The 26,898-nt window shown below is 40.6% G+C and overlaps 3 protein-coding genes and 1 long non-coding RNA gene across 4 annotated transcripts; 2 read left to right on the top strand and 2 right to left on the bottom strand.

Moving 5' to 3' along the window:
* Positions 1 to 1,936: 1,936 nt before the first annotated feature.
* Positions 1,937 to 4,022, top strand: prok2 (prokineticin 2). Its single transcript, XM_073468132.1, has 3 exons — positions 1,937 to 2,008; positions 3,459 to 3,584; positions 3,897 to 4,022. Exons 1-3 carry the CDS (start codon positions 1,937 to 1,939, stop codon positions 4,020 to 4,022), a joined length of 324 nt encoding a protein of 107 aa, XP_073324233.1.
* On the bottom strand, positions 3,112 to 19,813 carry LOC140998015 (uncharacterized). Its single transcript, XR_012179413.1, has 2 exons — positions 19,654 to 19,813; positions 3,112 to 3,715 (listed from the first exon to the last, which is right to left on the bottom strand). It is a non-coding gene; the product is annotated as an uncharacterized lncRNA (long non-coding RNA).
* gpr27 (G protein-coupled receptor 27) lies at positions 12,580 to 15,686 on the bottom strand. The gene has a single exon (XM_073469100.1). It carries the CDS (start codon positions 14,896 to 14,898, stop codon positions 13,783 to 13,785), a length of 1,116 nt encoding a protein of 371 aa, XP_073325201.1. The 5' UTR covers positions 14,899 to 15,686; the 3' UTR covers positions 12,580 to 13,782.
* Positions 19,398 to 26,898, top strand: LOC140998013 (eukaryotic translation initiation factor 4E type 3-like). The gene is made up of 7 exons (XM_073468131.1): positions 19,398 to 19,675; positions 21,718 to 21,790; positions 22,890 to 22,984; positions 23,584 to 23,644; positions 23,741 to 23,807; positions 23,948 to 24,103; positions 25,394 to 26,898. The coding sequence occupies exons 1-7, from the start codon at positions 19,491 to 19,493 to the stop codon at positions 25,438 to 25,440; spliced, it is 684 nt and encodes a 227-aa protein (XP_073324232.1). The 5' UTR covers positions 19,398 to 19,490; the 3' UTR covers positions 25,441 to 26,898.

Genomic DNA, 26,898 nt, shown 5'->3' with positions numbered 1-26,898 from the left:
GATTTGTCGACTAATCAGAGGCAGGGTAGGGCGTGTCTTTTCAAGACAAGCAGTTGGGTCCATAATAATGCTGCTATGTATGAAATATTACCCTCCTCAACCTGCACTACACATTCTGTATTAACAGATTAAACCATCAGTATCAAAATATTTGAAGGTCATATTACCTACAACTGAGTGAAAACCCTTTGTGATGGCGAGTGCAAAGTAAACTGAACTTTACCCGTAGCTTGGCACACAGCACTTTCCCAGCCGATTGTGTGCAAGATTGTACCAATCGCAAAAAAGTGCAGCTCAGTGCACAAGGTCTGTGTCCATGTTAGAGTTGTACATTTGTGACTCTGGTAGATTGTTTAGGTAAATCATACCATCCTGGTTGAGACGGTACAGTATCTTTTAAGCAAGAACCTTTCTGGATAGGCCAACGGATCCTTCCAGTCATACACCTTCTATATGCTCACCTGACAATGAAAGGAATGAAAAGGAATGAGTCCGGAAAATTCCACTTCCATCGTCTCAAAGTCGATGGGTTTTCGGTTGAATGTCTGAAATTAGGTCTGTGGTTAACATAAGCTTCTAAGATTTTTACATTTTGTTCTACAACATGAAATACATTAGTAAATACCCCACCTGTGAATTTTGAAGTATTTACATCTCTTTAAAAATGCAGTTGCTAACAAGTGGCTAAATAAGACTATAGAGCTTGTCGGGGACATAAAACTTCATCACACCGAACACGATAACTCATCTGTTCACCAGGTTGTCTTTACAGATGGACTTTAGTTGCCAAGTATTCTAACAGCAACTTTCCACCTTTAAGATTGATAATTTTATAGTAAAGTGTGTATAGTTTGGTGTAGTAGGAAGCTTGGTGGTGGTGATTTTGAAGTCATGCAACCATGGTGTAGCCTAATGTTAGCTTTTTACTTGTGGTGATTACACGCCTCAAAAATAATAAAAGTGGTGTTCATCTGTGGAGATTATCTTGCTGAACAACACATGTATGTATCATAAAGTTGTGTTTCCCACAAAACTTATTTTCTGCAATAATCCGAAAAATATTGCCATTTTTTGTCATGGAACCACAGCGAAGCTAACTTCTGGGTTAGCCTACAAATACTCGTCATCGCTGCCGCTCTCTGTTGCACCGACATCAATCATTTACTCTTAAGAATTGAGCGACCATTGTTGAAATGGCTTTCTGTTTATAGGAGAGGGCTTTTGATGATTCAGCTAAATTGTTTATGAAAAGTTACCTTTTGCAAATTTGACATTCATGACTTGTTGCTCTGAAAAAAAAAGCATCAGATATCAATTAAGCCAACATCGATCAATCAGATTCATGTCGTATCGTCAATGTTCTAATCTGGATAATTTCATTATCCACGTATCAAACTTGCCATATTGAGAATGAACGTATGAAGAATGGGCCCCCTCACCACTCAAGGTAATTTATTTTCTGGAGGGCATTCGCTCATTTCATGAGCAGGATTGGAAGGATGTATTCAAAACCGTGGCCTTGGAGCCTGAAAAGGTTGTCGTGGTGGTGGTGTGGGGGGCTAAAAAACATTATTCCACACTAAACATGTCCAGACTTGATCAGCTTCAGCATACTCTAGTGTAAAATTAGCTTTGGTCTCAGTACGACAATGCCACAACTGGCTGAGAAATGAAAGGCAGGGGCATTGTCATGTAAAAGTTTACCTTTGTCTGTTTTTTGTCTGTGGCCTCTGTGAGGTGATGCTGGTGTGAGTGACTCACAGAGTGTTTGAATGGCGGGCTGGGTTTATAAACCTCCGCCAGCCCTCGACACATGAGTTTGGAGGCCACTTGTCTCTGCGGTCTGTCACGTATGCACATGCAGCAAGGTCCAACGGATTCAGCATCCTTACTTTTCACTGTGGAGGGCATGGGAGCACAAAGACAGCCCTTCATTATGAGGTCCTTCTGCCTACTGCTCTTCTCCCTGTTGTTGGTGTCCAACGGATCTTCAGCCGTCATCACGGGGGTAAGTGGGAGCAAACAGGTTTATACTTGACGGGGCGTTAGAAAGCTCTCGGACAGCAGTCTGAATATGCAAGTACTTGCTATTCAGACTGCTATTTTCTGAAAATGTGCACTGCTTAATATTTGTTTTAATCTTAATGGAAGCCAATATTTGCATTAATATACAATCAAGAATACTGTGATTTTTTAACCCTACAGTTAGATGATGTGTTTGTGTGTTTGACATTAATCTCAAAACATAATAAACTTTACAAAAGAAAGATTATAGTAAAGGACACATATATCAAATCAGAAAATTAAGTGACATTGTAAGAAATACCTTTATGTGTGTGAATGTCATGTCTATTTATGCTTAGAAATAAGACAAATTACCAAATTATGACAGATAAATCTCCAAATAATTTAAGAAGTATTTGAATTTTACAGCACTTTAAAGCTTTTGGGGGTAAAGGGCAAAAAAAATGTATATCCTTTACTGAATATGAATCATTATATAATGTAATATATGATGCAATTTTTTCTAATGTGACATAAAGGGAACTCTATAAATGCCACATAAAGAGTCTGTAATTAGGCATTTTGGGGATTCTAACAACATGAACGTCTATTAGAATGTAAAATGACTGATGAAGTTTATCCATGAATACATATCAATTCATAACAATTTATAACAAACTCGTCATTTGAATCATTTCCCTTTCCCTGCCAGGATTTGCATAATTCCACGAGCATAAATCACCTCCATAACCTGCTAATAAACCCCCTCCCCTCCCCGTCACAACAGCCCTCTCACACTCTGCCGCTGATGTGAACTGAGAGAGGAGCGTGCAGCCATAAAACAGAAAGTGATTTTCATCCTTGTCTGTCACATGAAATCACCTCCGTTCCCCCTCGCTGTGTTCCCTTCATCTCATCCAAAGTGAGAGCTGTCACTCAGCCTGTCATCCACACACTCCAAACAATAAATCACCACGATCCTCGAGTGTGTTGTCGAGGTATGATGTGACTAATGCTGTAAAGACACTTCCATTAACATTATATACTGTTAAAGTAACATCATTGTGGTAGTGTGTACTGCAACACATTTCACACTACCACACCACCTGCCTTTGATAAATAATTATCACATAATTATGTTTAATGACATTACATAACATTTCATACATGTGTGCATTATATAATTGCATACTTAATTGCTGATTACATTTCTCCTTTGATCAGACCAGCTGTTCATTTTATTTAAATTTTATTATAATGATAAACTATAATAATATTAATAAGGAACTAATTACATTAATTAGAGTACAGCATTAATTATCTTTTGGGAATTATTACATTAACATTTCAGTATTGATCAGCATGACTGCATGTCCATAAAACTAATCAGTCTTTGGTCTGCATACATCCTTAGTATGCGTGTATTAATTAATTTGCATTGTGTGTGCATGTAGGCCTGTGAGAAGGACTCTCAGTGTGGAGGGGGGATGTGTTGTGCGGTCAGTTTGTGGATCCGCAGCCTGCGTATGTGCACGCCCATGGGGCAGGAAGGAGAGGACTGTCACCCTATGAGCCACTCGGTGAGATAATCTCCAGAGGTATTCTCATCTCAGCTGTGAAGTGTCACACAGTGTCATTTTATTTGCCTCCGTGCAGCGGTGTCATGGCGGTGATGATGCAGCCACAGGGTAAACGGGCTCATCCTTGTACTCTGTGAAAAGATGCAGCAGAAGATTTTCTGTTAATGAAGTCTGGTTGTACCTGGCCCTGTGGTCTGTTGCTGCTTAAAAATGTTGCTTTGCTTTTGCCATACCCATCCCTTCAAAATTCATTATAGAGGCCAGAAACAACTTTGAATCTTATATGACAGGTGTGTCTCTTTCTGCTTCCAGGTTCCTTTCTTTGGGAAAAGACTCCACCATACCTGCCCCTGTCTGCCCAACCTGTCGTGTATCACCATAGAGGAGGGCAGATCCAAATGTCTGTCACCAAACAAGTATCCAGACTACTACCTCTGAGGACCAGCACCTACAGTTACACTATTCGCTTCCTGCACTGTAACTAGCCTGTTTCCACTTCGGTTTTTAAATTTATTTTGAATAAAGAAATATATTATATTAAATAATGCATCATTATTTCATGTTTACATTTCAGATGATAGGAGACCTATTATGCTTTCTCATTTCCTTCAGTGTTTTATATACTGTACGTTCTTGTGGCATAAAAGATCTTGAAAGTTAAAAAGGTCAAAGTCCGCAGCAACAGAAGCTCCTCTCCCCCACAGAAAACATTGCTCCTGAAACGCCTCGTCAGTAGTCCCGCCTTTAATTCCATGACTTTGTGACATCACACTACATCATCATGTCAAACATTTGCATAATTTATGCCTCGCGGCTAGTTTGGCACTTAAGAATTGATTTAGCAGAGCTGCTCTGTGAGAAAACCGATGTGTTTTTTGAGCATTAAAACATGTAAACCTATTCTAGTAGAAACCCAAATTAATATTACGAACCTGAAAATGAGCATATGTCTCCTTTAAATCAAACTATACATATATTTAAAGGTACACTAACAATTGCTTATCTTTTCCCCCCTTGGGTTTTAGAGCCAATCAAATATTTAACGTGGGGAAGTTGGGGAAAAGATGACTGCTCCCTCACTGATGAGCGTTGTGGTGTAAATATACAACGCTGCACTGTGTGCTGTCGTTTCTACCTAAAAACACACAACTTTGCCATCTTGCAATAGTGAATATTCTATCTCAGGACAGTTATTGTTCATTCCTGTATTCTATATATGCTTTTTTCCCCAATTATTAGATATTTTGCACTGTGTGAAATACAGACACCTCACAGTGAGTGATAAACCAGAGAGCACAAATACACATTTTTATGCAGCTCAAGGTGAATAATTTATCTGATTAATTACATTTTATTCAATCTTGTTATTTACATTTTATTAGATTTTTGAATACAATGAAAATACACAGAGAAACAAACCTTCTACTATCTTTTCTTTGCAATTAGATGAATCTTAATTTTAAAGCCACATGCTCTATGTTCCACTGGGTTATACTGTTCTGTCTGCCCTCTGGGGAAGTATGAGGAGAACCACATGTTATTTCACTGGTGATGTTTTACTGGTAATGACATGCTGAGTGAGGTGTGCAAGTTACACTTTCATTATTCACTCCTAACGTAAACGCACGTGACAGTATCTTTTCATGCTTAATTGCTTTCCTCACCACGAAGTACAAAAAGAAAAAACTTGTGAACATTTAATTTGGGTTAAAAGATGAGGGCCTTTTTTCTCACATTCACCTTGGCAACGGTTTCTTTATGACACCAGGAAACAGTAAGACAGCTATGAAATTAATCACTGTCAGGCTCTGATTCACAGCAATTTATTCAAGGCTCAAAGCTATAATTAGATTTGTCCAATGTGTAAAGCGATGACTCACATCACTCTTATAATTTAGAAATAGATATCAGTCTTCTGTGGGTCTAAACACGAGAGCACTCAAACAGTCTAAAATCCTCAGAGGCGTGATCTGTGACAAGGCAATGCCCCGGATAACGGAAGCTAGCGAGAGTACAGAACACAAAGTAACCAGGAACAGAAACTGGTAACATCTCAATAACTTCAGACAAAACTTGTTCTAATCTACTTTAACAACATGCTAAATATGAAATGTGAATATTAAATTAACCACAAACCATCAGGTGTCTTAAAATAGTTGAGATAGTAAGACATCAGCCAATAAGAGCTGAAACAAGTCAATTAATTAATAATTTGAGCAATTATTAGCAATTTTTTTATCAGCATTATTTCTTGGCTTTATTATACAGGACAAGTTAGAGAGATGACATTAAATGGGATGAGAGAGGGGCGGATGACATGCAGCAAAGTGCCACAGGTTGGATTCGAACCCTGGGCCGCTGCAGTGAGGGCCTCTCTACATAGGGCAAATGGTACACCAATTGAGCTGCCAGGTTCTCCCATGTAAGTCATTTTTAAGCATAAATATCAAACAGTACCCTGTTCCAGCCCACTTTTTTTGTTTGATGGGATAGTAACTGTACATCTACAGCTCCACAGCAACCGAGCAAATTCAGTCTGCTGATGAAGACTGTGTAATACAGTTGAAAGCTCCAGAACGAACAACTTTATGGACCTTCAGCTGACACTGTTTTGTTGCTGAGATTGTCCGAGTTCTGACTGTTGGACGGGTTAATCAAGCAATCTGAAGACGTCACCTTGGGCTGTAGGAAGTTGCAATGGGCATTTTTCATAGTTTTTTGGCATTTTATATAACAACTGATAATTCATTTTACTGACAAAATAATCAGCAGTTTAATGAATAATTAAATAATCAGTAGTTGCTGCCTTGAAAGGGAACTCCTTTGATTTTAACCACTCAGCATTGCCAGATGTACCATAATTATAGCATCGGTACGATGATTTTGTCCTCTTATGATGCATGATCAATAATGCCAAAAATGCCCAGGACCATTTTGTGCTTACAATACTAGTTGATTTGAGTGTATGTTGTTTCGTTTTAAATTTACTCCCTGACATGATCAAGATAGCAAATTATGGATCCTAGTTTTAACGTGACATCTTGTTAGCCAATCATGCTCTGATGATGAACATCATTTTTTACGAGCATGGCTGTCGTTTTCCACCCGCCGCTCAACACTCATTTGAAGCAACTTGGAGTTGGAGCTTGTACTTTCTAATTAAGGTATTCTGCATTCAGTTAGACTAGCTTGTTTTGAATGCAAGTGAATTTTCAATACATGTTGAACTGCACATTCACACCTATTTGTTCTCGTGGTTATGACCCACGTACAATAATCTGGCAACCTTGCCACCACTGTGTATGTGGAAAAAAAGTGTATAAAGCCTTTTGTGACTCCTGAGGAAGCTGTGTGAGATCTGATAAATTGCCTCAAGTGATGTCACTTGAGTCAGCACCAGTTGAAGCTGAAGACTACAAGTTAGAAAATGAAAATATCTAAAGGAAGTGGTTATCCAGACCACTCGCTGGTGGCTCGAGGCTACATTAGCTGCTACTAGCACAACACACGCGAATCTTCAACCAACTGTCAGCAATTAGACTTGCATTGTGGGTAATGTAGGCACCGAGTTTTGACAAGGAAGAAGAATTCTTGCAATATAAAAGATGATATCTCTGGTTCTGCTGCATAAATGGAGTACACTTTTGAATTTGAAACAAAATCAATGGAGTCTTTTGAATTTTATTTCTTAGAAACTAAAGTCAAAAAATCTCAGAATCTTTGGATACCTGACTCATCAGATACAGTTCTAAAAAAGCTACTTTTCCAGTTGTCCAAGCCGTATTTTAGGAAAACCCAGCGAGGACTACAGAGGTCATCAGAGTTGCTCAGCAGTTACAAAGATTGAAAAGGTCAATGAAAGAACCAGCTGTAAAAGCCCAGCAAAAAGAGTCACATTTCCCCAGCATCACATTGGAGCCTGCGTGCCCTGAAGACAACACGATGTACCAAAAATACCCGACCTGCATTTGCATTGCACGAGAGCACGTGCAGGTGAGGAGCCTCCTGCAGCTGAGGAGCCACAGCAGTTACACCGTGCAACCTCGGCACGCTCGTAACAGAGCGCGGCCAGCTGTCAGGAACAAGCAGGCATGTTGTGATGCTAATGGTTATGGATGCACCGAGGGCACAGAGTGCGCTGAGGAGCTCAGTGTTGTGTAGCAGATCGGAGTGACGGAGGGGCCGGAGCTCAGGAGCACCTCACTAAATCACAGTGATTCAAGTGTGTACTTAGAGAACCGCTCGGTCTTTCTTTAAAAGCTGTGGTTTGGTGTAATCGAGGCCAATGTCAATGAATGCAACGGCAATTAGGTGAATCAATAAGCTGCTACTGGCCTGAAGAGGGAGGAGGGGACTGTGGTTTGATTAAAAAGCAGATGACACACTAACAGTCTATTGAAACAAACCTAATGAGCTGTTTACTATGTGCTCTGTTTGAATTGAACACTTCATCAACCCTTTTACCTTCTAACTAAGCATCTTCAAGCAGGCTACATTGTATTTCTTGTGACATAATACTGACATACTGTATTTCAAACAGCTGCAATCAGTTTAACAGCAGAACATTTCCCACTGGTACGAAACACTGGTGAGAAATCTCAGGTTAAGGCTCGGTATCAGACTGTCAGAATCAAAGAGGAAGGTGTGCAGGCAACAGAGAAAAGGAGCCATGGCCATGGATTTTTATAAATACTGAGATTATTATTCCCCTTCAGTGCACCCCAGATCTACAGTCCTGCTCACCATTATTGGCACCCCTTCATTTTTTGCATAACCTCTACAGTATCGTCAGAAATAAATGGAAATGTACCAAATTTATATCATCAGGATCTTTTAATCGGAGGTCCAAAGTAATTTAACAAAGAAAATTGTTTTTTCAACTTACATATTGTAATTTCAAAGAAGAAACAGAAAAAACAGCATGTGCAGCAATAATGGCACCCCTCTTTAATATCTGGTTGCACACCCTTTGGCAGTGATGACAGCCTCCAAACGTTTCTTATACGCTTCTATAAGCTTCTTGCACTTCTCAGCTGGTATTTTCTCCCACTCTGTCTTTGCAAATTGTTCAAGCTCTTGAACGTTTGCAGGTTTCTTTTCCCCAATGGCAGATTTCAGCTCATACCAAAGATTTTCAATCGGATTGAGATCAGGACTCATGGCTGGCCATTTTAAAACAGTCCATTTTTTCCTTTTCAACCATTCCTGCGTGCTTTTGGATGTGTGCTTTGGGTCTTTGTCTTGCTGGAGGACCCATGATCTTCGACTCAAACCAAGTTTTCTTACACTGGGTAGGACATTTCGCTCTAAAATCTCTTGATAATTCTCTGATTTCATGATTACTGTGATACGGTCAAGGCCTCCAGTACCAGATGCAGCAAAGCAGCCCCACAGCATTATGGATCCTCCACCATGCTTAACTGTTGGTAGGGTGTTCTTTTCCTTGTAGGCTTCATTGCGTCGTCTATAAAAAAACTGTTGGTGTGCATTGCCAAAAAGCTCTATTTTTGTTTCATCTGTCCACAGAACATTTTCCCAGAAGGATTGTGGTTTGTCCAGGTACTCTTTGGCAAAGATTAGTTGTTCCTTTTTATGTCTTTTCCTCAGCAGTGATGTCTTCCTTGGCCTTCGCCCATGAAGCCCTGTTTGGTTTAGTGTGCGGCGTATGGTACTTGTTGAAACCATGACTCCAGACTGTTCCAGATTGGCCTTCAGGTCTTTGGATGTTTGACGTGGTGTTTTTTCCACCATTCGCACCAACTTTCGAAGACTTCTCTCATCAATTTTTCTCTTCCCCCCACGTCCAGGGAGGTTCTTGACAGTTCCATGCTTGGCAAACTTCTTAATAACATTACGCACTGTTGAAACAGGGACACCAAGGTCTTTGGAGATGGCCTTATACCCTTTGGAGGTCTTGTGTTTGCCAATTATCGCACTTCTGATGTCCTCAGACAGCTCCTTTGTCTTCACCATTGTGACAAAGGAACAGGGGATAACAGATGGCTTTTTAAAACAGGGAAGTCATCATTCATTGGCTAATTCATGTCACATGGGCACAGACAATTGATCATAGGTGATTTCTCATTTGTGAACACAATGTGTTTCCATACTGATTTACAGCAAAGGGTGCCAATACCAGTGACACAGCAAGCTTTAAGGTTTTCTATTTTTTCCTCCCATTGTTTATTGTTTTAAATTGTTGTTTATCATTTGCTCTTTTGTATCAAACACAAGTTCTCTATAGAAAAGAAATGTTTCACTTGATTCATTTTTTTCAGAAGATATTCCACATTATGTACTTAAACTTCATGGGTGCTAATAATGGTGAGCAGGACTGTATATCTTTTAAAATATATTTAAATCTTTCATTTTATAGTTATTTATATTTGCCTGTTTTTGAAGGTCTAAATTAGGGATGGGCCATCTGGACAAAAATAATATCTATTTAACCCTTTCATGCATGAATTATTAAATCACAAAGTTATTTTTTGTTTTTACTCTTAAAAGTGAAAATCGTGCCAATCATTTATTTTTTCAGTATTCCGTATCTTATTTTGAAGGAGTTATGTAAACGCCCACAGCTGTGGACTAAATAAGAGATGTTAGGAATTATTTTAACCAGATTCTAATTTTTTGTAGTATTTTATCTTTATCTTTCTACCTTTTCTCTGTGACCGAAAATACATCTGTGGAGGTTATGCACAATATATATTCTGCCTATTGGACCTATACTTAGGCCTGTATTAAGATAAAACCTGAAAACTATTTCATATTCCTGTTTAATAAAACTATTCAAGTGTAAACTATATCATAATTTTAAATAAAACATACAACAAAAAAAATGCCCTAACCCATAACATTCACTACAGTGGACTGATGTATTTCAGTCACAGAAAATGTTTTTACAAGAAAAAATGTTTGTAAATCTGAATAAAAGTATTTTAGATGCCTATTAAGTTGCTTTTTTTCTTTTCTTTATTACCAGGTCAGGTTTTCTGAGAGGCTTTAACAGGGTTAAGTTTGTCCAGAGGTACTTGGTGCATCTTGTCTTTTCTCCACCATTATGAATTTAAGATGCCATAACTCACAATGACAAAGAGGTAAAAAAGACAATAATCAACTGGGATTGTGGACAAGACTTTGGGGATCCATGGTGCTCCAATTTAAATGTTGAAAAATGGCTTCCAGATATCTGTCCACTGTAGTGTACACCGTGCATCACTATCTAAAATTCTGTCTTCTTCCTCAGCTTTGAAATGCCCTGTAGACGATAGCCAGACTTGAAATAACCTATTAATTTCACCATTTGCACCGTTATAACACAGCATAACATTAAACATAGCTCTTTTTTGGCACAAGCTCCTCATCTGGCATGTTGGTGGCTGTAACTTATATTCATTATTTACAATACATCACCCAAGTACGGGCCATGCCAAGTAATTTGTCCAGTCAGCATAGTCATCTAGCTGGCTATATAACTCTACTGGTTTGTTTACATAGCATGGTCAGTGAGGTTATGGAAAGTTTGGAAACAGAAGTAAGGGGACACTGGATATCACAATCTTTACGATTTACCTGAAAATGAGTTTGTCAATGTCTTCAAGATCGATTGTGAGCTAAAATCGTCAGATCACCCACCCTTAGTCTGATAGTAAGTAACCTATGTAACTCTCCTCCATCAGCGGACAGACCCTTTAAAATCTTAAAGGGTCTGTCCGCTGATTTTACTTATAAAGTTCAGTTTACTGGACACAAGACGTCCTGTTCAGTCTTTGGAAACGAATGTATGAGCTGAGATTACCCTGATGATGTCATCAGGGTAATCATGGTTTGGGTTTGAGACTTTCAAACACAAAGTGGGGTAACACCTTAAAATAACCATTTACAAGTATTACAAACATCAGTTGAAACTTAACAATCAACTATTGCTTGATAAATGACTGACAAATCATTTAGTTTGTTAACAGTGAAAAAAATATTAACTAAAGTTTAATTAATTATAAATTTAACACTCATTAAAGATGGTTATTATAAAGTGTCACTGTGGAGGGGGCGTGGTGCATCGGCTGCAGGAGAGAGGTGTGGGGAGGGCTCAGGAGAGCAGCGCCAGGTGAGAGTGATTGGCACACCGGTTTCCTGTTGAGCTAATCACTCTCTCCTTTAAAACACAGTAGCGTGCTGGACCTGGGGGAAGAAGAGACAGACACACATGGACGGATGCTCCCGGCGGTCGGCAGCAAAAGGACGCCTGCGAACGACCCCGAGGGAGCTATTGTGTGGCTTGAGTAAAAAGAAATAAACATTGTAAAAATCATCACTCCTTGTGTCTTTCCTGCCGAGAACCCACAGTGGCATCAGAGTACGCCACAGTCACCCAAACCAGACATTACAAACTGGAGTTGTGGGGTTTGTGAGGTCAGCATTTTAGATGCCCTCCAGTTGCTTGATGGGAAATGTAGGATTTAGAGCTTGATCCACTTGAAAGACTAAAAATCAAGATATTCCAGCTTCTGCTGGTTCAATTTTGATCATTTTTCTTTGAATCTGTCTCTTGAGTCCCTCAACGTTATTGAAGTGTGATGGCAAATTTCTGGAGTGCCTCTTTAAAACCTTAAAGTCCAATAATAAATACCAATGATGTGACATCAGTGTCCTTTAAGGTGGCTATGGCCCTGACAAGCAGGAATCCACTTTAGAAACACGAACATGTCTGTATTTTTGGAAGCCAATTTGTGTAAAAACAGGGTGCAACGCTCACTTTTTCTCAACTGGAAAATCTTTCAACATGTCTGCTACCCTCTCCGTTTAATATCCACGGATTGATGCAACAAGCTCACACCTGTTGATGAGCAAACACTGACCGGAATACACAAGACAGGATGAGCGCAACTGAACACGCTAACAAAAGGAAATCAAATTAATTACACAATCTGAGATGTATTCAAGAGCAGAACCAAGCATCGTGTTACAAACAGATTACAGAGTCCGAACAACATATCATCCATTTCTTATTTATTTGCTAAGAAATACAAACAATGCAAACATCCTTTCCAAAGCACCAAATGATATTTTCAGAGTCCCAATGTCCATATAGAAAAAGAATGATATCTGTATATCCTGCAGGGAACGCCAATCAACCCGATTCTCAACACAGCTGACCCATGAAAAAACAAGAAGAATTTGCAAAATACCTTTAAAGTGAGTTTCAACACCTTTTCAACACAGAGTCCTAAGAGATTATGAAATATACAGCTTATCTGGTTAAAAAAAAGCCGAAGGAAAGAGGGAGAGGGGGCTGTACAGTATTTACAAACGTGACGTCCTCATTAAAAATATATCTGAGAGATCTGCGTCTCATTTGTGGTATCCAAACGATTAGAAACCGAGCGTGTCACAGATGCTGGAGAAAACTGACGCCGATCGGCTGATAAAATAGTCCTGTTGTGTTCCAGCTGTCAGTTTTTCTTGCAAAAGGCAAAACGACCTCAGATGGGTGTGCTGGGGTGTAATTTTCAAAATATACAAACAAATAGCCAAAGTGACATTCAGGTACGATGTTGTAGTCGACCAAAAAAAGGTTGTTGGACTCAACAGGGGCATTAAAGGGACTGTATGTAGATTTGGAGGAGAAATTCAAACTAAGGAAACTCAGAAATATGTATTTTTTCCACGACCGAATAAACAAGCTGTCCTAGGAGGAAAGTAAGTGTTTGAAGCTAGAAAGGTGGCGGGGTCCGCCAAATATAAACAAAAGTAAAACAGTATGAGACCGTGTTGTCCTTTCAGGTCAGTTTGTTTATTCAGCCATGAAAGAAAGAGAGTTTGTTTGTTTGGACATTTAAAAAAATCAATCTTTCTCATCTGATTACAATTTCTTCCCCAAAACTACACAGTGCTCCTTTAAACTGTCTCCTGTGACATGACTCATGACTGTCATGCCCTGTATTTGGAGTGAATGTCACCTACAGTACATGCAGAGGTGAGAATCAAAAGGTGGCATCAGCATGATTGTGAGGCAGACTATAACACATCTGCCTGGGTTGCTTTAATTAGTCTGGTTCTGATTCTGATAAGCAAAATATAGTCAGATTTACACCATATTCAAGTGTGTCAGAGTAAAAATGATTCCCTCCACACCGCAGCAGTCTGTACATTCTGAAACAACATGTAAATGTGTCTTTGGCAGTATTGTCAGGCTTCAGATGACACAGTATGGCTCCATGGGTGTCTGTGTCCCCAGGCAGCAGGGGAAACAGGCTCTGAGGCGCATCCGGAGCTCCTTGTTGAACATGAGGCTGATGATGGGGTTCGCCCCCGCCTGGGCGAAGCTCATCCACACCGCGGCGGTCAGGTAGAGCTGCGGGACCGGAGCCCCCCGCACGAATATTCTCAGGTAGCAGGCGCTTATATACGGAGCCCACAGGACGAGGAAGGTCAGCGTGATCATGTAGTACATCTTCCCGATCCGCTTCTCCATCTTAAACTCGTCCAGCACCAGCAGCCTCCTGTTGCCGAGGTGAGAAGCCTGCCGGATGCCCACCAGCGTCGGCGGGGTGGGTCCGCGGCCGAAGCCGGCGATCCAGTTGGCGGCGGCCTGCCCGGTGGCTCCGGGGCCGTGGAAGGTCCAGTTCTGGCTGATGGCCGGGACCAGCTGAGCCGGCTTCATCTTGCGGTGGTCGTAAACGAAGCACAGCATCTTAATGTAAACCACATGGGTGGTCCCCACGATGACGGCCAGCATCAGCATGAAGCCCAGGGTGTCGTTCGCCTTCACGTAGCGGTGCTCGAAGATGCACTGCTCCTCCTCACGGATGAACTTGTAGGTGCCCACGTCGAACACCGGGGGGAACGCCATGGCCACGGAGAGGGTCCACACCATGCAGATCACCGCCACGCACGTACACAGATTCATCCGCTTGTAGTAGAACCTGTGGTGGGCGATCGCCATGTAGCGGGTGACGCTGACGCAGAAGAGCAGGAAGGCGACGTGGAAGCAGAAGAGCACCGACATGAAGGCGACGATCTTGCAGCTGAGCGCGCTGTACGGCCAGGCGGAGCCGCCGCCGATCGATGCCATCACGAAGGGGAAGCAGACGGCGGAGCGCACCACGTCCGCCAGGCACAGGTCCAGGAGGAAGTAGTAGGGAGCCTTGTGCAGCGAGCTGTCCTTCAGCAGCAGCAGCGACAGAGACGCGTTGCCCAGCAGGCTGATGCCCATGATCAGACCCAGGGAGGCCAGCTTGACCGCAGAGGCCGCGGACGCATAGTTCTGTAAGGACGGGCTGCTCCCCCCAAACTCACTTGTGTTCGCCATCTACGCAGCCGAGGTCGTGTGTATCCCCACATCAATTCATCGACGGGCGCTAGTATCCTGCCAGGGCTGAAAGGAAAAGCACAAAAAAAGAAAAGAAAAAAGAAATCAACACGATCCCGCCGCCCCCCCTTTAACACAAAAACCACTCAGGAACAAATTCCACCCAGAAGCATCCGTTCAACGTCGGCTCACATCCATCCCGACGATGCGCCGCGATCCCCACCAAAAACAAACCCAAAAAGCATTCAGCATTTCTTCTTCTTCTTCTTGTCCTTCATCTCACGAGTGTCCGGTGCCAGAAACATCCCCGTCCGTCGCCCCCTTCTCTGCCGGATAGAGGCAGCCCACCATCTCGGGAGGCGTCCGTTCAGCAGACGAGCGGCTCAGAAAACACATCTCAATTCTGCACCGATGGCGGAGGTCTCCCGATCGTCTCGAGGAGTGAAAAAACAGACGGGGTTGAGCGGAAGCATGGCGCAATTACGCATCCAGAGCCTCACCAGCAGCGGCGGCTAAAAAAAACCCCTCACCAATACGAAGAACAGAAAAAGGCGAGCATGTCTGGAGCTGAGTGCGGGTCTGAGGCACGCAGAGGTGGGAGCGCCTGTGCGGGTCTCTGCTCGGTGGATCTCACACGGCAGCGTCTAGCCTATGCGACGCACGTCCGCTCGCACGATGTGAGCAGGCCTGGGATCAGCCTGGAGTCTCATCTGCTGGTCCCTGTCTAATGCAGTCTATAGGAAGTGTGTCTGATGAGGGCAGAGTGACAGAGATATCCTCATGTAGCCTCACTGATGTGCAGGTTAGAACATATTTAGGAAAACATCATAAAAATATAGGATGATTATGCTTTTTATAAGGAGGATTACACCATACTTCATTTTCACACACAAAGACAAACAATATTAAGCTTCTGTCTGAACATTTCTTGAATAAAATGGGCTGAAAGACTAAAATAAAATAAAATAGTGCTTAATATTAAAATTATGACTCTACCTCTTCACAGTCACAGATTGGTCAGAGTCACTGTGTCTATATCTTACTATAACTCATGTCCAGATGCTATTACTTCTTATTTATAATAGGCTATGCCAAATCAACACAGGGTTGGACTTTAATAACCTGTTATATACTTTAAGGTTAAAATCAACATATTTAATGCAAAGTCAAAAGAGAGGAATTCTGTTTTTATCACATTTATATGTTTAAATTCTGAGTGGCTTACATCCTGAACATACACTCACATTCACTTTGTGCTCTTTGGGCTCAACTCCGATAAACCCCTGACCAAAGTATGGCTTTTTATGAGGCAACAGTAGAATAAAATATATAAAATTAATTTAAATTAAAATCATTGATCCTTTAAGCAAAAAGACTACCACCAAGATTCAGACTACAGCCAGAGCTCCTAACCCTGTCCTCACTGTTCTGACTGACTGCACACATGCGGTACACTGAACAACTGAGAGTCAGCACACACAGCTACAGTCTACAATGAAATGTATCACTGAGCTACAGCTGATTAGAGCGACTGGAGGAGGGATGGCACAGTCAGTGCTAACAGTGTGAGTTCACATAAGGTAAACAGTTGCATAATACAGCAGTTGTGTGCAGAGAGAAACCTCAGAAGATAATTCTGCAGAGGAAAAGTAGGTCTGACAACGACGGCTTTGTTTCATGTCTTTGGGAGAAAATGGCAGAGGATGTGACACAGCAGCTGAGCTGAGGAGACCTTCTGCACTCTGAACTCTGAGGAAAATACATGTGTTTTCCTGACAGCAGTATGACTTTTCAGGATGAAGAAAACACAGAATCACATCATGTAGAAAGAGTTATATTTATATGTTAGAGGTCTGTCAATAATAAAGTCCTGCTCCCAGCAGATCATGTGTATTTTGAACTACAGTTGCCATCATGTGACCAGGCTGCACCTGCTGCTGCTGCAGTGATTCACCAGCGCCCCCTGCAGGCTCCGAGGAGCATCACGAGCAGGCGAGATATCAGGCTCATAAACCCTCCGTGCTGTGTTACAGATAAATATGAGCCTTTTCCGGGAGAATAAACAGTCAAAAATGAGCCTACAACTCAGCAGTATCCACACTGGTCATGCCCGAGCTCAGCTTAATGCCTCGGAACAGTTTTCTATTTCAAGCCTGGCCAGGTTTTCATATATGAACCTGTCACCACACTGGAATCCAGAGGAATAATTAAAGTAGGATGTTCAGGCAGATCCCAGTAACTCCACCACATCTGTCAAATGGTTCTGACTATCAAATTAACTGGTATAGATTTAAATTATTGCACTGAAGTTAGATACATTTTTTTTAAGGATCTGTTGGTGCAACAATGTTGATGGTAAAAAAGATTGCGATAATAAATTAATTTCTTACTCATGAAAAATTAATTTCATAAAGAAATAGTCATGTTTTGGTATTAGATTAGAGGCAGTTAAGTTTAACAATGGTTCTGTAAGTAAGGATCTAGTCTGTTAACAGCTGAATTAACAGCTGAGATTTGCTTTCAAACTTCACTTCTTGCTTGCTCTCTAAAGAACAATTACTATAACACTATAACACCAACATAAATATCTATTATATCTAACTGTGTAATTAAAATATGCAAACTTGTCTTTCCCTTATTGTGAGCATTGCTTGGCTTACTAAAACTTGCATAGACATGTCTCCCTGGGGATGGGGCTTCACCAGCAACTGTCTTGTTGGAGTTTGCAAAGTACTTTCACCAAAGTGCCCTGAAACAGGCAGCAAGGCTTGAGACTGAAGATAGTGTAATGAGATGATGTGTCACTTGGAGAAAAAAATCTGCCCATTTCCTGGTCTGCACAAGTAGGAATCACTCTCTCCTGGCTCTAAGAAATGCTTGCTTAGTACTTGTTGCACCTCTTGACCAGACTGAGGTAGAGGCAATAAAATATTGTTTTCAGTGAGAATAGTGCAGTTCTCATTGACATATGAAAACAACTAATGTCTATTTACTAAAGTAACTGGCTATACAAGGGACTCTGGTCCTCAACTAGTGAAGTTGTTTGCTCATAATGTGGCCGGTAGGAAAAAAAAAAAAGAAAGATACATTTGTAACTTTTTGCGATCTGAAGCTGAGCTCCAGTCTGTCCCTCTCTTCACCCTGGTTCCTAATATAGCTACTGCCCCACATGTTGAGTACAGTCACACCTCCTGAGATTGTATTCCTACAGAAAAGAACTGTCTCATTGCTAATGAGATAGGAAGCAGTCCCATTAAATTACACAAATAATTTATCAACTGTCCGCCTCTCTGGACACTGTGTTCCAGGTGAGCATCTCTTCTACTGGTAGAAAGTGGCGGTTACAGTTGAAAAAGAAAATCATGCCTCTGGAGGTAATGTTCAATACTGAAATAATACCAAGAATCATGGTGAAAAAGATGCTTTAACTTTATCAGCCAAGTACGTTAACACATACAAGACATAGACCCTTTTCACGGTCAAGGCAGGAAAAGCACAGGTGAAATTTATAACATTACTAACAGCTGCATTCTATTTAGGTGAGTTCAGGGTGTCCGGTACTGTGCATGCTCACTCACTGACACTCGCCCTGCTAACTAACTATTTAGTATGCCAGATAAAGATGTAGTATGTCCCAATGTGAAGTATGTGAAATGCAGTATGCCAAAAGAGAGAGCACAAACATTTGACAGCTAATTTTGACTGACACGGCATTGACAGAAAGCACATGTAAGTGTAAGTACTAGGGTCTTACCAAGGCTGCCTGTAGGAGCATGAGGGTCAAAGTTCAAGGCGCGCTGTCATGATGACAGTAGTACGTCCCAACTGTGTGCATACTGCATGCAACAGTATGTACTTTGTAAGGGCTGCTACAGTACATACTTAAAGTAAAAAGTATGCAATTCAGAACGGTGTTCAGCTTGACACCGGACACAGTATCTTTCTACAGCGTAGCCTAACCTATAGTGGATTTTTGAGGCAGATGCAAATATTGTCATTAGGAAGACACTTTACAGGTGAAAAATAAACTTTTCTGTGCTCTCTGGTTGACACGTGTGAACTTCTTGATAAGTACTGGTCGACATTTATCCTGATAGGCCTACAGAAATATCTGTAATAAGAAAATAGCACAGCCTGGTCTACTGAGCTCAGTCAGGCTCTGACATGGGCCTGCTGCAAAGAGGAAACTGTGGTAACCTACATTTTCAAAGCGACCCCATTTAAAAGCCAACTTCTACCAGACACAAACAACAGTTGCAGGTTAGCCCTACATCATCACTTTCTCTTGTTAGCCTCATGGTAGTTTAATATATGAATCTCTGCTGGAGCAGTTATCCAGTCTCCTTCCATGATGGAGTGGGAGATTTGTGTTTCAGAAAAAACAGTCAGAGTGAGGTCTCTCCCTCTTTTTTTCCTGCTCTCTGGAATGGACCAACTGCGACGTTTCTGCCCGGTGACGCAGATACGTCAGCAGTCGGTAGGCGGAAAAGCGGCAGTGTGTATCTGTGTGTGGAGATAAAGCCTAACCGGGTGTTTTTATTTCGGAGCTCCATACAGGAGATATTAAAACGTTTAGCTGTTAGCCTGCTCCAATGGCGGTTCCTGCGGGTCACACGGACGTACAGATGGACCGAGGCGGCCTGAGCGGTCAGACAGTGTCCGCTGAAAACAACATTGACATCGACGAGAAAGAGTTGGAAAACATCACAAAGAAACACCGAGAAGACGAGACGACAACGCTGCCTCTGCACTCACCTTGGACGTTTTGGCTGGACAGGTAAGAAACGTCGAGTTTGTAGTTTGAGGACGAGCAGGAATGATGGAGGGAAAAATATGACTGAAGGCCGAAACAGCTTCCCGCAGGCCTCCGGGAGCGAAATGTAGCGGGAGAGTGTCCGCGTTCAGCACCACCGTCCTCTGTTTACAAAACCTTTTCCCCAGAAAAGTTAGCATGTCCACTGCTGTGTTACCCAACAGTGACTCCCTGCCTGACACGGCGGACATGTTTGGACTGCTTGTTATTTTTTTTGCTGGACTGCTTGTTATTTTTTTTGCAGTTCAAGTTACTTCAGCTCTGTTTCCCAGCAGGGGACACTGAGAGGGTTCGGGCTCAGATGAAGACTGTCCACCTTCACCTTTTTCAACAGACACATGTAGGCTAACACTAATGTGAGGCTGTAATACACTGTACTTATTTGGGCGACACTTGTATTAGTAATATAAGTGTCCTTAGTGCAAAGTGACCTAATGCTTGTCTTTTAAAGAGCATGCTAACGTTACATAAGAGTCTTTCCTCTGTATGAGATCATAGGAATTTTGCCTGTCACGTGTGATTTGTTTTTTTTATTGTTTCATGGAGGTGACTGTGAAAGAGACAAGAAATCAACCCAACAACAACTATGAGAAGTGAAGAGACCCACAGATCACATTAAGACTAAAACTTGTATAATCAATTAACTTATAAGCCCAACAACTGAAAATTAATCAGCAACAATTCTGACATTTGTAAGATAATTACAGCTTTTCTCTGAGTAATAAGATTAGATGTACTTTTATTGATCCCCCCTGGGAGAAATTCAAATTGACACCGCAGCATGAAAACTGATATTTGGGACCGATATTCATTTGCAGAAAAATGACCAGTGACGAAATAAGCTTCGTACAATTTACTCAAGTACTGCTCAAGTACTGCTCATGTACAATTTTGAGGTACTTTAGTATTTCCATTTTCTGCTACTTACACTTCCTACAGGTACTGGTTACCTTGCAGATTCAGATTACTTTATTGGTTATAGACTATTAATTGTGACGTGTTACCAATCAGATAGTGTCGTGGGCGGGTCATTGTGTGAGAGGATGCTGGATCAGACCCAAAGTAGCACATTTTTAAAATTAGTTTATTTTATCAGCAATCTGATTGAAAAACTGTAGATACCCATAATCAGAAAAATGCTGAATATCGTCCCCAGTAATCAGCCAGGTCCGATCATCGGTCTACGCCTGTAACAGAAGGTGGCATTGCGAGGTAGCAGACTTAAGAAAAATGTGAAAGAATAAGAAATACTAGCAATACAAGAAGGAATCAATACGCAAATGTTAGATATTTTAGAGCAAGTTTATTTTGGGTTTTGGAGAACTGGGTTGCGAAAAAGCAGACGTGCAGATGCCACATCGTGCTCTTAGAACTGTAATAATGATTTTAGTTAAACAGTTAAATATATAATATGTAAGAATTCAGTATGAAAATGTAAAAAAATAACTAGACTTCTGGTTTATATTTTGTTGAGTTGTGTGCTTACATTATCCCAAATGTTTCCTACAATGTTCAAACCCAGAGAAATCCACAAGTTTACTCAAGGTAACAGTGCATTTCATCAGGTCACTGTCACTAAAACTTCGGGGATGGAGTCGGAGAGTGACGAGGGCAGTTGGTGATTCAGTCTGAACCTAACGTAACTCTTCCGTGAACATTCGTGCCTGAGTCATGTCAGATAGATATTAATCAGCGGTGGTGGTTGTTTAATGGAGTGTTAACCACCAGCATAGAGTGTGACCAAGTGTGATCCTGTTAAACATGTGTAAAGGAGGGTTTGAAAACATATGTGAAAATTAAATATAAGGAATGTGATCCACCAGACTTAAACGACTGCTGTTCAAGACGATTAGGCTAGTTGTTAACCTATATACATAAGTGCTCTTTATTGCCATATGCACTTGTTAAAAAAGATTAGCTGTGCAAAAAAAAAACGAACCATGAACCCTGACCATGTTTGTTGTCTCTCTGTCACTGAATCATCACTGTTTCACTTGTTCCTGCAGGTCATTACCAGGCACGACAGCCGCAGAATGTGAATCCAATCTGAAGAAGATCTACACCGTGCAAAGTGTTCAGGTGAGATTTGGTGTCGGCTTGAAGGGCTTCATCATCATAAGGGCAAAGAGATCAAATGCATGACTCGGTTAAGAGTCCAGTTGGCTTCAGAAGAGCATCCTTGATGAAAGGGAATATGCAGTTCTTTGGCACTAAAGCACGGTTAGTGGGGGGAAAAATCAAACTCTGCCATCTGTGTCTGAATGTGTGTGTGGATGAATGAATGTGGCATGTGTTGAAAGGGGCTTGGAGTGGTTGGTAGAACAGAACAGCACTATATAATTGCATGTCTACTTATCATATCATGACACATGAACATGTAGTGCAGTTTATGACAGACCGTTGTTGCTAGTGTTACTGCAAACGTGTAAAGTTCTTCTTGAGTAACATGTCGTGTGGCAAGAGTGACAGTAGCTTCCAACACTGTATGTTACAGTGCATACATTACTGCCTTTTGATATAATGCTCCAATGGCTTGTCAGTTAATGGACTGATATTTCAATATGAGGATGAGTGTAACAAAACAGCCAAAAATAAGTTGGTAATATTACAGTGTTTAATCTTTGTTTACGTGACTAATTTTTGTAAACACAGAACAGACTTGTAGTTTCAGTTTGACTAAGCAGAAACACAAATTGCAGGAAGTCAAACTCTTTGATTACGTGTGAATATGTTCTTCGATATGAAGGCTTATATCCAAAGCTTCCAAGGTTGCTCACAGGTTGTTGCCCCATTGAAACATTTCAACTGGATTACAGCAAAGATAGTAGAGTGTATGGTTCTAGGGAAGCCTGCCAAAACAATCAGCCGTAACAAAACCTGGAAAATCCACTAACAAGCAAAGTGTCATAACTGGTCTGGGCTTGATTTGATGTGTGAAAATACAAAACATCTTGTGAAAAGCTTTGCCTTAAGAATTGTTGCTCTTTTTTGTATTTGGCTTATCCCCATTGTCAGTGTAACTACTGTGCTGTAAATAAACCAAATGCATGCTGGATGAAGGGGGCTAAATTCTGCTGTTTTGTCACAATAAAAGTATCTTTGTCCCAGAGCCTTAGGAAAGAAAATGAACTCTTTTCTACATGTCTTAGGTAATACCTGTCTGCTTTCCTGTTTGCAGATGTTCTGGAGTGTATACAACAACATCCCCCCAGTCACAGCCCTGCCTTTGAGATGTAGCTATCACCTAATGCGTGGAGAGCGGAGGCCACTGTGGTGAGTCTATTATTATTTTGAAGATGATATCATCCCTCAACACTGGCTCGAACGGAGGGCAACTTGTGACTGTAGCTCATGCAGTCAGTAACTGCCTTGTACTGTCATAACTCTTTTAATTCAGAATTTTCATCAGTTGCATTAAACATAATTACAACACAACACTCATTTAACTTAAAATATATTTAAATGTTAAATATCTCATAAAAGCTTGAACTGTTACATCGTAATATTTTGGAATCATTACATAGTAATTACTAGAGACTATCTTGCAATGGGATCTCACCTGCCTCAACGCCTGTCAACATGTTCCAACTAGTGAGTACTCAGTAGTACTCATCACTACATTATTACATGAGTACTCAATTCTCATGGGTCAGCTCTGTACTAGCTGTTCTCAGGGTCAGAACCTGTACTAGCTGTTTATCATAAGACTGTTAGGTAAAAATGTTTCAATAAGATTGGTAGCGCATACACACACTTTATTTCTGTGTCTGTTGAATGAAGTTTAAGTAAAATATATATATTAAAAATATTGTGTGAAACTTTAAAATGCAACACCGTAAAATACATTTATTTTTAATCCCTTACCCCAACAGGGAAGAAGAAAGCAATGCAAAAGGAGGAGTATGGAAGATGAAAATACCAAAAGAAAGCGCTGTAAGTGTTTTGCTCCCCTTCTCACAATAATACCACATGATAATATAAATAAATACCTGATTCATTTATTATCGTTGTGTGTTCTTTTTGTTTCAGTCTGTAGTTTGGAAAGAATTGTTACTTGCTACTATTGGGGAGCAGTTTGCAGATTACTGTGCCTCAGGTGAGGTCTATATGTAGATACTTTCAGAGGGAATGTATACATTCATACTTGATGAAAGAAATGTTTTTTCCAAACATAGCAATAGCATTAATGATTATCTGTTCACTGTGTGTTGTGTCTGCTGTCTGTTTGTTTCCCAGATGACGAGGTTGTTGGCGTCAGTGTTAGCGTTCGAGATCGTGAAGACGTTGTACAGATCTGGAATAAAGATGCATCTCTTGCTAACGAATCAAATATCTTGGGGAAAGTCTATGAGCTCCTCCCGTCCATATCTTTTAAAGCTGTTTTTTATAAGTGTAAGTATGCCTATTTTTTCCTAAGCGTGCTCCAACTGATTGTCCACTGATCTTTAGAGGTTGACGGGTGGTCTATATAAAGGCAGATCAGAAGAGCCATTCAGATAAACATGTGCAACACTTTCTCTAAGCACAGCTAAGATGTCATAGTGTACTGCTAATTACAAAGTGCATTGTCTTGTGCTGCTACCTACAGTAACTGGCTAACCACTCAGCAAAAGACCTACGAAGAATAAATCTATCCCCTCAGTCCCAAATGGCTTGCTGGCAGAACCTTACAAACATGTTGTACTGGTTAAATCAAAAGGGCACTACAAATCTTTGTTGAAATCTGCAGAAGGAGAGCTAGTTAGCTGCTAGCAGCCATTGAGCACAGAGTCCTGTGATGCGTTTGGCTTCGAGAGCTAACAGCTAATGGAGCTAATAGCTTAGAGCAGAGCTAAACACACAACTGGACTGAGACTTCTTATTCAAATGAACATAAAGTGTTAAACAGTGAGCAACAGTGTATTGTGACAACAAAAAAATTAAAGTGGAAAAAAAAAGTACTGAAGTACTTTAGCTGAGTACAGTTTGGAGGTAAAAGTACTTTGAGTTTGGGTTTAAAAACACTTTACATCATTTGACCAAAGAGATGAAAGCTAGATAACCAAGGGACCACAGTATAAAGAAAATAAAATGTTGCATTGATCAATATTTTTATGGGGTTTTTATTATGCCACTGTTAATTAACAAGTATAGTTAACAAGAAGGAAAATCCTTTTGATTTTTGATCTGTATCAGCTGAAACTGCCTACAGTAATCTGTGATCGGCCCCAAAAATCCTCATCAGAGCACCCTTATTTTTTTCCACTTTTATTGGATTAAAAATAAGGATTATTATTATTATTATTATTATTATTGGATTATTTGGATTTAGAAATGGAGATGAGCTTTACAGTTACATATCAGACTATTGGAAAAAGTAAACATCTGTACAGTGGATCTAACATGGCTGTAGGCTAACCAGGGCTTCTGACGGTGTAGAAAAGGCATTAACACAAGTGGCCTACATACCTTCATACCTGCTCCACATAGCACATTCACATAGGCCAGTCTTGTTACTACATGTTAATATTTGTTCCCAAAATTGTAATGAGTGACAGTTCAACGTAATTAGGTTAAACTGCTGAGATTTTATTGTTGAACTGCTTAACATGCGACAAGAGGATATGGCTGTCGACTCGATGTACAGGTCGAATGCCGAACAGGATGCTGTATACTCACCATGAATCCCTTTATCTTTTTCAGCTCACATGGAACATCATGCCTTTGAAGGAGGACGCTCAAGACATTAGATTGTAAAGCACTTTTTTTTATTTGAACCTGAACTGTTCCTTCCTTCTCATAAAGGCACTGTCCACAGCCTAATCGAGGATATTAGTTTGCATTCAACGAGAAAATGTCATCGATATATTTTTATAACTTTTAATGACTGATGCCTTGTTTCATTTCGATATGGGTCCTAAAACTCTGAGCTCTTCAGATAATGTATATCCAGCATAAATCTCATCCAGAGTTCATTACTCCATGTTGACTTCCTGCTATACTGAACTGCACTGTCATGGTCCTGTTTTTCTGCACGGCCTTTGGACCTCCACAATTTATTCCTGGTATAGAGGTAGCAGCTACATAATATAATGTGTTTTAACAGTTTGATATGTAAGACATCTCAGTTCTTATGTTGTAATTCGGTTAGCTTAATCAGTGCCAAAGCACTTTTTCTGCCGTCTAAGAAGTTTTTATCCGAACCATGTTTTATTCAGCTGGAGTTTTTCCACTTCGGAGGATAGAGTGAATGTCCCATTTGATTTCTTGAAACTCCATCAACTCCACATGAAACCTAAATCAGGGTAACACTTGGAAATATTGCACACGACTACCTATTCCAATCCCAGTGTCCCTCAGTTATAAAGCCATCATAGGGAATCAGAACAGATCCTAAGACAGACATGGCCCTAAGAAACATTTCTGACATGTTTTTTGTTTTACAGCTCTAGTTAAAAGAGCATAACCCATCCTGAAAGGTGCCTCTTTGAATGTTCCCGTCCTCACTGCGTTTGACATTTCTCTGCATACAAATGTTGAAAGTAGACCCTCTGTTCTCCTAAATGGAGTCATGGATTGTTCAGTGTGTTACTCTGAAGAGATACTGCACATTTTTGTGCTCAACCAGTGGTGCTCCTTTTAACTTGTCTGTGCTCGTTTCCCCTGCTTACTGGACTGTGTCCCTGTAACCACAACACACAGAAAAATGCAGCATTATTTGCTTAAAAGAAAATAACATCAGGTCGTGCTGTTCCCATATTTAGCATGGTTGTTGATACAATGTCAAACATGACCATTAGTAAAAAGTAAGACAGATGTAGTAGGTTTTAATTCTTAATTAATTTAATTAAGCTGAGTAAATGTAGACTGCTGCTTCAAAGATAAGTCCACCTTAAATAATGAGTTACACTGATCAGCACCACTACTACTAATAAATAGAAAACCATATTTTTCTGTCTGATACCTTCACACATTTTCTGACACTTCATCACCCAGTCTGAGTCCCTTCCACTAACACTGTTAACATGTTGTTGTCGTATTGCAGTGTAGGCTACAGTAAACTGAATGCTTCTGTCATTATCACATCACTTTTATAGATCAAGTTTAGACTGGTTGATGAGTTAGTTATAAGAGGACGATATTTCCTTTGTAAACATGATTTTTGCAGTGACATGGACAAACTAAATAAAATGGAAACGAAAATACAA

The sequence above is a fragment of the Pagrus major genome, chromosome 6 (assembly GCF_040436345.1).
Source record: "Pagrus major chromosome 6, Pma_NU_1.0".
In the NCBI taxonomy this organism is placed as follows: Eukaryota; Metazoa; Chordata; class Actinopteri; order Spariformes; family Sparidae; genus Pagrus; species Pagrus major.
The sequence above is the reverse complement of the archived record's forward strand: the minus strand, read 5'-3'. Positions and strand labels throughout refer to the sequence as shown.